A 12,276-nucleotide genomic window follows, 5' to 3' on the forward strand; every position below is an offset into this window, starting at 1 on the left:
CTGAACACTTTCAATTCCCAGAAACTGATATTCAGAGGCATACTGCTTCTGACAGTGGAGGTCGAACATGGCCACTGTGGCTAGCAAGTGTTGATAGCCTTGTCCTCCATGAATTTGCCCATTCCTCTTTTAAAACCATCCAGGTTGGTGGCCATCACTGCCTTTTTGTGAGAGCGAGTTCCATAGAAGAAGAGGAGTTTGGATTTGATATCCCGCTTTATCACTACCCAAAGGAGTCTGAAAGCGGCTAACAATCTCCTTTCCCTTCCTCCCCCACAACAAGCACTCTGTGAGGTGAGTGACGCTGAGAGACTTCAGTGTGACTAGCCCAAGGTCACCCAGCAGCTGCATGTGGAGGAGCGGGGAAGCGAACCCGGTTCACCAGATTACGAGTCCACCGTTCCTAACCGCTGCACCACACTGGCAGTCTCAATTACAAAGCAAATAGTTTAGCTATGCCCTGCATGAATAAGTACTTCCTTTGGATGTCCACAAGTTCTGGTATTATGAGAGTGGGAGAGAGCATTTTCTCTATCCGCTTTCTCCATGCCATGCGAATTTGTTACCAAGGGAGCCAGGATCTCTTTATACCTTGGACACACCAATGAACTTCTGCCCACCAAGGAGGTAGCTGTATATGTGACGGACAGCGCTAAATACTGGGGTAGGGTGGGGTGGAAACCTGCACCTCTGTTGGCAATGTGCAGAATTGTTTTTGTAGTTTAAGTTACCGGTACTTTATGGACAGCCTAGGTTTTCTTTAGATAAAGGAAAGGAGGGGCAAGAACGTGTGCAAAAATGTCCATACTATGCTAAAGTGTGCATAAAAATGCACAGTGAAGATAGCATTAAAAATGCATTATATTAAGGGAAATTGCTTTGGAAATATGTGCATTAGGTAAAATTGAACACAGAAAGGATATATTAGGAGAAATCCACCCTAAAGTGCTGATGAATTTTCATGAGAACTTTTTTTTTAAAAAAAAACAAAATGCATACTGATGTGCACATTTGGAAGAACTGATCTTCAGATTGGAAAAATGAGAAACAAGAATTGACCAATTTATCCACCCCTAGTTCCAACTCAAGAGCTCATTTCCCTGCTTAACTGATGCTTATCAGGGGTGTGAAGTAGGAGCTTTCTGAGTTTTCCTTTCCAAAAAGGGGAAAGTTGTGAGGTAGCCAGTAAAAGCATGGTGAGGCACTGCCACTCACTTTACCTCTAGCCAGTAGCATCACTGCTTCTTCTCAAGAGACGGAGAACCCTTGCATAATTGGTGGTCCACTGTAAATAGGATTGTGCATGCAGCCTAATCTGCATGCAAGCTGTTTCAGGTTCATGAGAGCCTTTCTTGCTGCTAGGGTCAGCTGAACACATTTATGTTGTGATTTAAAACCTTTCTCAAAAAATTGATTGGATGGGGCAATCTATATTTCTCCCATCTACAGACATTTGATTCAGACAACACACTAGATATATGTGCATGCATGGAAGGAGAAGAACTGTCTCTAAGATCAGATGACAGTTTTTGAATTTGTGTACTTAAAGATTTTCCAGGTCATGGTTGCTGAATGGATGTGTGTGTGCCTTTGGTACAGATTCCTCTGAATGCATCTCTTTTTTATATCATGAACTAGGTCTCACATTATGGTACAGCATATCTCTTAGTAACATCTGTTCAAAAGAAGGTGCTTGGCTGGTTTTTTTGTTTGAAGGAATTGAAAGCACAGATTATTTTCCCCCAATTGTAATAGGATTTTCAAACATGACACCATCGATGGGGTGAGAGGAATAAAAACCTTGGCAAGCATGAAGTGGGGCATTTTGAACTGACACAGAGTGATTTCAGTATGTGTAGCAGAACAATATATGCTTTTTGAGAAACAACATATCCTTTGCAGCTGAAAATAAATGCACAGAAACAAAACCCTGTCACTCACAGAGATTTTTACAAAAAAAAGGCCTCTATAACAGGTTCAGTTTGTTATTTCTAAAGAAGAAATTATGATGTTTTCTTCCATCCTATTGCATTCCAAGTTGGAAGTGGAAGGCAATATTTCCAAACAGATGAATGCTCTTTGTATAGAGGGTATGCCCCTTTAGTAATGAAGCCTTGAAAATTATAGGTGAAATGTGAATAATCAGCTTGTGTTTTGTGAAAGACCCTGATTATTCCTTGAACCAGAAGATTTGTTTCTAAACTCATCAGTTACAAGGTAACCTTCCTATTTCAAGGGTCCCTGGAGAATATGACATGCTTCCGACTTATGCCCTGATGTTGCTAGAATGAAGTTCTACCGCCATTTGCAACAATGAGGTATTTGCCTAGCTATGTCTGCCTGAAGCATGTTGTTTTGGCCTTTGGCCTGTGGAGGTCTGCAGAAACACAGCCATGACCTCTTCTCACTTGTTACAACCACAAATTATTAATTAGCCTCTGGTTCCAACTCCAGCAACTGTTGCAGGGCAGTTGAAATGTGGCCTTTTGGAAAGGGATTATACTGGGCATAGCAGTGACACAAAGCTCTTTGAATGACTGCTGTAAAACCACTCTACAAACTCACATTCACAGACTTTCCTTTCCTCCTCCTCCTCCTCTTCTTCTTCTTCACATTTTTCTAATGTGGCATCTTCTTCGAAGTAGTTTATGCCTACAAGACTCACTCTCAGGCACTTGTTTAGTGGGTGAGCATGTGGAGATGTTTACTATGGTTGGTGACTTCTCAGAGGCCGTGACATTGCACTTCTAACAAATGAAGCAAGTGAGGCTTTTCGTGAGGCATATCGATAAACTTAATGGAAAAGCTTCACCTGCTTAATTTGTGTATGCCACACGATACAGTAAAAGGTAGAAGATGGTTGTTAAAAAGATGGCAACCCTAGTCTGTATCTCAGACACACTGAGATCACAGCTGTCAGTCGTCAAGTGTCAACCAGTCCTGGGGTTTCCATGTTGTTAATATGGCCCAATTGTATTGGCCCAGTACAGATGACCAACTCACTAAGCAGTAAGGTTTTCCCTGAGAGAAGTCAAAAAGCGGAGACTTGCTCTAACCCATAATAAAATAATTTAATGCCCTAATGCTCAGATTACTAGATTGAGGTCTGCTGTAGGAATACCTCTAAAGTTATTTTTCTTGTATGTGGTGCGTGATAGAATTATTGTATGGTAGTATTTGGTGCCATGATGCAACTGTATCTTGGGGAGCAGTGCCAGAAAATAAAATAAGTCCTGCTAGCATAGATCTGGGCATGTTATTAGTACAGGTATCTCTACTTGTAATCCATTTCATTTGCAGCATCCTATATGATACACCTGGAAGCTTTTGCATTTTAGGTTAGTGATGCAACTTCAGTACTACCCAAGGTTTGTCCTCAAATCACCATACTTTTCTGTCTATAGGATACCCCCATGGATAAGACACCCCCTAATTTTTGGGACTCAATATTAAGAAAATGGGGGGAGATTATCCAGAATGGGAGAAATGCCGGAAAAAAGCTCACCCAAATTCCAAACGCTTGCGATCGAACGCAACGTAGAAACCTCCTATCATATTTCCGATCGACACCAGCAGCCGCCAGTCCCACGCCCAATTGCCGCAGCAGAGCCCAATCACCAGCAGCCATTGTCACAGCAGCGCCCAATCACAAGCGGACATTGTCGCAGCAGCGCCCAATCACAAGCGGACATTGCCGCAGCAGCGCCCAATCACAAACAGACATTGTCGCAGCAATAACACCAGTGACAATCTGCTACTCAAGACAGAAATCATTTCCCTCTGCACTACCCATGTTTAAGACTACCCCAATTTTTAAGTGTTGTTTTAAGGTAAAAAAACATCGTCTTATAGACGGAAAAGTACGGTAGCTTCTGTGATGTTTCGCTACTGCTAGGGCATGAATCAATCAATGTTATGATAGTGTGATATAGAAATTGCTTATTGTGAGTAATAATGTTTCCTAGCTGATGCTGTTATATGACACTAATCACTGCAGGCTACCATATACTCCGAATGAACTCTCCTATTTCTCTGGAGAGAACTCCTCACATTCTGGTTTTTATGTATGTTTCATGTTTGTGGCTTTAAATCACAACAAAATAAACTGTGTTTTGAAATGCATTCTGTTCCATGGGACTCTTGCTCATAAGCTTGAACAGGCTTACAGTATATTGTATTCTGATGTTAGAGAAAGAATTGTATATGTATGTTAACCTGCAATTTATGTATCTACTTTCAAGCTTGTTTTAGGTTAGTGTCATATTAAGAGTAGAATGGCTCTTATTCACAGACATTTGCCTTGATCTACCAAAAGAGATTTGTATGTGGATGCAGGCTTCCATGTATGTGGCTGATAAATATAGCGCTGCATTAGTATTCATATTGCAAAGTTCCTCTGAGCCCAACTGAACTGTTTGGATGCTCCTTTTCATCTAGATTAAGGGGAAGTAACATGAAGAAGTTAACTTCAAGGTACAATCAACATGTTAGGCAAAGGTAAAGGGACCCCTGACCATTAGGTCCAGTCGTGACCGACTCTGGGGTTGCGGCGCTCATCTCGCTTTATTGGTTGAGGGAGCCGGCGTACAACTTCCAGGTCATGTGGCCAGCATGACTAAGCCACTTCTGGCAAACTAGAGCAGCGCACAGAAAAGCCATTTACCTTCCCGCCGGAGTGGTACCTATTTATCTACTTGTACTTTGACGTGCTTTCGAACTGCTAGGTTGGCAGGAGCAGGGACCAAGCAACGGGAGCTCACCCCGTTGTGGGGATTCGAATCGCCGACCTTCTGATCAGCAAGTCCTAGGCTCTGTGGTTTAACTGGTCAATTATCTGTTAGCAATGCAATGGATTATTATTATTATTTTTTTCAGATATAGGTACTCCAAGACTGAAATTTGTTTGGTAGGAAGAAAAAGGGCCAGAGTTCCATGAGAGTCCCCATCTTCTCTGGCTATCCCTGGCTAAAGGCAAATAGCAGTTCCTGTATTTTAGAACCAATGTGGTACCCTCCAGATGGATTTGAACTGCAACTTCCATCTTCCCTGACCACTGGCTACATTAGTCAGAGATTATGGGAGTTGTAAGCTAACATCTGGAGGACTCTACCTTGGCTACCCCTGCCTTGAGAATATAGGTTGGGGCCATAGGTCAGTGGATGTAATTTTGCTTCCCACCTTTATATTTTGAGTCATATTTGGCAGCAGGAAACATTCCATTCATAACAGCAACAAGTGCTTCAGCAACTTTTTAGCATTTCCTCCATGCCTGTGTTTTTAAAATATTGGGAATTAAATTATCAAGTGCCTGAGGTTGTGGAGTGAAGATGTAAAACAGCTGTAGATCTAATGCATTTTTGTCATTAAGTTTATATACACAAATGAAAGACTATAATCATCACTGTTTGTGGAATGGAAGTAGCAAGCCAGACATACCTGTAAAGTAAAATATACACACATCAGCATTCATGCCAAAACAAGATTGTTTACCATATTCTTTTAGGTGTTTAGATACATGAACACTTGTTCTAAGTATGCTGAAATGGAAAAAAGAAATCATGTTCTGGTCTTCTCAACTCTTGAGATACAATGCAAGGAATACATTGGAAAGATGGCACCCACATATTTAGCTCTGAATATTTTATCTTAGACGAAGCATGCAATTGTGTTGACAGTGCCCTTTCCTAATGTAAGTTGTCTGGACTTGTTTGTTCTTCATGCACTTTGCAGTTATGACACTTGCTGTTTCCACTCCACTTGTGCTCTGCATTGTGTGGCTTAATTGGTCTAGGGCAGCTTTTTGTCTCTTCATTAATACATTTATGTTGTCACAGTGACTAAACATTATTTCGTCTTGTGTAGTTTAAGCAAGTTTAGGTAAACATTATTGTTTAGATGGTTTGATTAAATTACTTTAAATGCTTAAAATATTTTTAGTACATGTACAAATAATATTTTTAAAGTAAAGAATACACAATACAGTGGTACCTCGGGTTAAGTACTTAATTCGTTCCGGAGGTCTGTTCTTAACCTGAAACTGTTCTTAACCTGAAGCACCACTTTAGCTAATGGGGCCTCCTGCTGCTGCTGCCGCGCCGCCGGAGCACGATTTCTGTTCTCATCCTGAAGCAAAGTTCTTAACCCGAGGTACTATTTCCGGGTTAGCGGAGTCTGTAACCTGAAGCATATGTAACCTGAGGTACCACTATATAATAAATCACATTCCACAAACTTACATCAGTATATCTCACTAGTTAATGGATGGTTAGAGTACCTTTTGTCATTGTAGATGAGCTTTAAGGACCACTTACTGATGGTGAGTGGTGACTGCAACCCAGGATGATCGCAGTCCGAGCCAGGGACAAACTTTTGGTCCCACACGGCCTTGGGGGGGGGGACAAGACTCCCTTCTCCTCTGGCCATGTGGGTTGCTGGGGCATGTATTTAAATGGAGTTATCATGGGCAAGTAAAGGGGCATGGCTTTCATTGTGGACCTGAGTGAAGACTTCAGCCCCTAGTGTTCACTTGGGTCTGCTCATGAGGCATATAAAGAAGCATCACCCAGACTCACCAGCTCAGTTGGACCTGGATTCCCTATCCTCCCATCCTATGTAGCATATGGTCCTGCCTGAAGGTGAGAGGGCAGGTCCTTCATAAGACCTTTCTATGGAAATAGTTGGTTGCATATTCAGAACCAGGGAGAATTTTGTCTGCGGACAAATTGGGCCTGTCAGGCAGTTTTGCCTACCTCATGGCGGGTATCCTTGGGCTGGAGCCTTAATCTAGGAGGGGGGGCTGGGAGCCCACCCACTCCTGCTTCAGGTAATTGGGGTTAACCCATTAAAGGGGTCCAGGTGCAGGTGCTCTCCAGATGTCCAAAGGAGGCCAATGGGCCATGGAAGCACCCCCCCCCAGCTGAATGACGGTCTTAGAGGGATCACCCGTATTGGATGTATGTCACATAGCGATTCTTAACCCAGGACAGACCCTGCAAAATATTAAACCAGCAGTCGGGCTGAATGATTCAGGATATAGTGGTACCTCTGGTTATGAACTTAACCTGAAACCATTCTTAACCTGAGGTACCATTTTATCTAATGGGGCCTCCCGCTGCCAGCGTGAGATTTCTGTTCTTATCCTGAGGTAAAGTTCTTAACCTGAGGTACTACTTCTGGGTTAGTGGAGTCTGTAATCCAAAGTGTTTGTAACCCGAGGTGTTGTAACCCGAGGTCCCACTGTACATACCCACTGCCTATGTCAAAGCCTACTTACATTTGTAATCAATAAAGTTGTGGTCTATTTGAACCCAAGATGTTTGTCCAGTGTGTCTATTGTATCATCCCATGCTTTGGACCTTGCTGGTTGCAGGTCTCCTGCTCCTGATCCCGCAAGCTTCTCTTGCAAATGATGTGTCATTGCTTATTTTATGTGCTACATTCAGATGTTCAAAAATCCTGTTTTCCTTTTCTCTAAGGGCAATAGGAAGTTAGAATGATCCCAGCAGAGGTGCTCAAAGTTTTAAGAAATGCAGATGAGATTTGTTTTGTCATATAAAAACGCTAACTCTGCCACTCTTGCTTTATTTTTAGACTGGCCTTTTGTGTCCCCACCAGTCAAGAAACTACCATTTCTTTGAATAGGCTAGGCACCCCCATGAACGTAACAAATGTATCAGGAAATGGCATTGCTCCCTGGGCCCACAGATCCCGAATTCACCTCATATTCTTACAACAACTTGGAGACACTTTGCGAAGTGCAGGCAAAGAAAGGATTCTTCTACAAAAAGGCCACACTTCTGCGTCCTGGGGAAGACTTGTGTTGCTTTGCCCACCGAGAGGACCGAACTGCGTATGTGATCATCAATGTAGGTGGCATCAAATACAGAATCCCATGGACCACATTAGAGAATTGCCCCTTGACCAGGCTTGGGAAGTTAAAATCGTGTAACAACTACGAAGAGATCATGGATATCTGTGATGACTATGATGTCAATTGCAACGAGTTTTTCTTTGACCGCAACCCATGTGCCTTCAGGACCATCATGACTTTTGTGACAGCTGGGAAGCTCAGGCTGCTGAGAGAAATGTGTGCCCTCTCTTTCCAAGATGAGCTGGTTTACTGGGGGATAGAAGAGGAACACCTGGAGTGGTGCTGTAAAAAAAGGCTGCGACAAAAAGAGGAAGAGATGGCGGAGGCTGCCCTGTTTGAAGAGGAAATGCTAGCTAGTGAAGAGCCACAATGTGCCTTCGAGGACAGTAGCCGTTTGCAGTTCTGCATGAGAAAGCTCAGGGATATGGTGGAAAATCCTCACTCGGGGATCCCTGGAAAGATCTTTGCTTGCATATCCGTTTCCTTTGTTGCCATCACTGCAGTTAGTCTCTGTATTAGCACCATGCCAGATCTCAGAGAAGAAGAAGACCGGGTAAGTGAACAGAAATGCATTTTATAAAAAGTAATGATGCTGAAAATAACATAAAGTGCTGGTGAAGTTTCCACCTCATCTCCAGCATACATCCCGATAAGTCCATGTTTGGTGCATCAGTTTCTGTTTTCTGTAGATGAAACCTAGTACATTATTATGGAGATACTAAATTTCAAAAATTAGTTTGAGCAGATGTCTCCCAAAGTTCTGTTGCCTAGCTGCTGCTGTTGTATTGCAACCTTTGGTTGGATCAAAAGGTTCTTTTCTTGTGACAGAAAGAGCTTTGAGAAATTGAAATGCCGTCTAAGCAGAGTTGACTGAGACTTTGCTCCTTGATCCAATGTGTGTCTACTCAGGCTGCATACACACAACAGTTCATTCTAGAATCAGTGGAGACTGAGTGCTTGCATGTGTACAAAATTCTGACAAGTTTTAAGTGAATTGTTTTTCAGAATTCTTACTTAAAACCTTGCAAAATTTAATATGCTGTTAGACCTTTAAAATATCCCCTTCTAAATTGCTTACAAAGTTTGCCGCTTCCCTCAGCACAAAAAAGACCACACATTTGGTAAGTTTAAAACGGTTTACTTACAAACTCTTCAAAGTTCAGATTTCATAGGCTTTCCTATACAGCAGCAAGAAAAGACAGGCAGTATAACTTAGGTTCCAGAATGGTAGGAGTTTCTAAATTATTTGTATAGAAACACAAAGATGGCTTGCTCCAAGTGGTCTAAGCTTGGAGCATTCTGCTTAGACCTCCTTACTGGTAAGGTTCACAGGGCAGAAGGATGGTGGAAAGTGGGAGAACAAAGAGTTTGGTAGCCCTTCCTCTCAATGTGAGCGGATGTGACCTGGCTAAGCCTAGCAGGACAGCTTGCTCTATGGTGCTTAACCCCTTCATTCATTAATCAGTGTTAAGCATGTTGGTTATATGAGGCTGATTTATCCCACACATACAGCCTGAAGCACTCCAGAGGTGATTATGTCCTCGGGCAGTGACTGCTGACAAAGTTTCAAAAAGTAATTTCAGGATAAAACAAATTGTCTATGATAATAAGCTGGTATAAAAATGTAATATCCTTGAAGTAGCATATTATTGGAACTGATGGTGACAAGCAACAAAGGGCAAATAGTTAATTAATTAGAGCAGTGATAAACTGCTTATTGATATGCCAGGGCAAAGCATAAAATGGAACATCGTTTTACCACATATATCAAAATCCTAACCTGTTGCTGCCATACTACAAAGGTTTGATTTTCAGGGGTCTGATTCTGCTGTAAAGGGGCAGCTGGTGGCAGAATCTCATGTAACTGCAGATTCAGCAGCAACCATTGACGTGTTGTCCTGTGAAAGTGGGGGCAAGACTCCTTTGCTTTTTCAGACCCGTGGCAGCCATCTAATACTTAAGGTGGTATTGGGAAACTAATAGAAGAGATAGGCACTTCTTAATACTTTTAACCAACTAAGCAACCTCCTGCCTGCTTCACTTGATTAATAATAATGGCTTGCTTTTAACTGTCTTCCGACCACTGTTTTACACAGCTGACAAGCAAATAAATATATTTATTTGTCTGTCTGCTGTTTTGTTTTGTTTTTTACTAGTTTAGTACATCTTTTCAATATGCAAGTTCTGGTATCTTTTTTTACCAAAATGATTTGGCTTTGATTACCCATTGCTTTTCAAGAAATACTGACCTCTGCATCTGGTTCTGAATAGCAGAGAGAAAGAAGAAATTTGGTTAGCAAAAGAAACTTTGCATTTAACATTCACCAATTCCTCCCCCAAACTAAGGCCGAAAAGGAAAGAAAGAAGAAGCTGCCTAGCTGGCCTATTACTTATGCAGAGAAAGGTACTGTGTGCCCATATCAACGTTTATTATAATGGGAACGATGCTGTTTAAGTAACATCTGTGCAAAGGAGCCTCGCTGCTAGATTCTCTTCTCAACTTACAAGTGAAAAACTGTTGCAATTAATGAAATTTTAATAGGAATATGTGGTTCAGTAGTCTTGAATTGGACACTGTGTTAGAGGAGGAAGATTTGTAGGTATTAACCATTATAACTCATACAGAGAACTTGATACTGTCAGATTTTTTTTTTATTATTTTTTGCTTTATACTACACATACTTTATTACACTTCTTGTTTTCCTGTTTTGTGCAGCAGCCATGGTAGGAGATGCATGTGAAAACAAGTACTCCGTTTTAAGAATTGGGAACTAGAAGCTTTGCTTCATAAAACAAGCACAGACCTTGTTTCACATCCAACTGGCAATTTTACTAAAATGGTTTCTGTTGTTTATATATCATTTTGATATATAATCTACTGTAACTAAGTGAATCAGTTTAGGCTATAATTTGAGGATCCAAGAAGTCAGAAATCTGTGCCCTGGTAAGTCATAAAAATATGTGGAACTGCCTTTAACTAAGTAAACCTGGACTCAGCTCTCTAATGCAGTTCTCTAGCCATGCAGTGTATACAGAACTGCATATACTGGGGTGAAGTGTCCATAAGAATGTGTATATTAGTGAAAATAACATGCAAAAAGGCATTATTTTAGGGGAAATTGCATACAAAAGTGTATGTTGGGATAAATTCTCATGCAAATGCTGGTTAATTTTCATGAGGACTTTAAAAAAATCTCAGACTGATGTGGAAATGTGGAGAATTGAACCTAGGGTTCAAAAAATGAGAAACTGAAGTTGGCATATTTGTGCATCCCTACCGTCTTCATCTGTTTTGGTAGACCATACCTACAAAAATAATAGGAAGTGCTAAAGTACCCTTTACCAGTACAATATACGGACAAATCTGCACTCCATAGGGAAAAAAAGTATCTGTTTTCTGACATGAATGAGGATCACATAACCAGAGTCAAAACGTGGAGGAAAAAATCGGATATGGAATTATGAAAAACATTGATGATGATGAGAGGCAGGACTATGATGTTGAAGGCACTTCAGAATTCAGACCGTCGGAAGCCAAAACAAAAATTATTACAATTTGGAAGACAATTGGACTTTTTTTTTTTTAGTTTTTTATTTTCATTGGATTGGATTTGATATGTTAATTAGATGTTCTAATTGGAAAATTAATAAACGCTTTAAAAAAAAATAAAAAATACCCTTTACCACAACTAAGAGCTGGGACATAGTGCTATAAGGACTTGTGAGAATACTGCACCCAGGCTAATATGGATTTAGGAGTTGCCACAGTGTGGAAACAGCTCTGTCAAACCAACCTTGCAAAGAAAATGACAGCCTAACATTTTAGGCAAGTGGTTGCTTTATAACCTTTGTTGAGAAAGCTCCTGTCAATTTGTGTCTTTTCAATGGTAGTGCTGGGACTAACAGAAGAGGGAATGCCTTTGCCAGTATTGGCACAGAAGAGCGAGCCAAAGCCAAAGCTCGCTCCAGTTGTATGTTTTCAGTCAAAATGATTGGTTGCTGCTTAGTTTCATGCAGTAGGTCACTCATGAGCCAGATGACTCACTTGAAACAGACTGTATCTAAGAGGAAGTGTTAGGCTTCTAGTTCACTGGCAGGAAGCATGGCTTAGAGCCTCATCCTTCTGGCTTCAGCAAACATTCCTGGATACAAATTAAACTACAGAGGGTACCACAAATAGCCAGGACACTTTGCCATCTTGAAACTGGAAACTTGATTTTAACGGGAGAGATATTGCAGGAGTGTGGTTTTACTTATTTGATACTGCTTCCCCACATCTCAGCCCCACAAAGCATTTGTGCGATGATCTTTGACACGTAGATCTTGATGGCTGGATTGATTAAATTCTCCACCCTCAAGTGGAAGAACCTGTATAGCTGTCCAGTAGAGGGGACAGATACAGTGGT

At 41.3% G+C, this 12,276-nt stretch overlaps 1 protein-coding gene across 5 annotated transcripts in view; it reads left to right on the forward strand.

Moving 5' to 3' along the window:
* The window catches only part of KCNG2 (potassium voltage-gated channel modifier subfamily G member 2), a 48,597-nt gene that overhangs the window by 26,862 nt on the left and 9,459 nt on the right, over nt 1-12,276 (forward strand). For all 5 annotated transcript variants that reach the window (XM_081014219.1, XM_081014218.1, XM_081014217.1 and 2 more), the window contains one exon: nt 7,591-8,423. In XM_081014219.1, the coding sequence (XP_080870345.1) occupies nt 7,668-8,423 (756 nt within the window). In that variant the 5' untranslated portion in view covers nt 7,591-7,667. The remainder of the gene's footprint in view (nt 1-7,590; nt 8,424-12,276) is intronic.

The sequence above is a fragment of the Podarcis pityusensis genome (assembly GCF_964106645.2).
Source record: "Podarcis pityusensis genome assembly, chromosome: 7".
NCBI lineage: Eukaryota > Metazoa > Chordata > Lepidosauria > Squamata > Lacertidae > Podarcis > Podarcis pityusensis.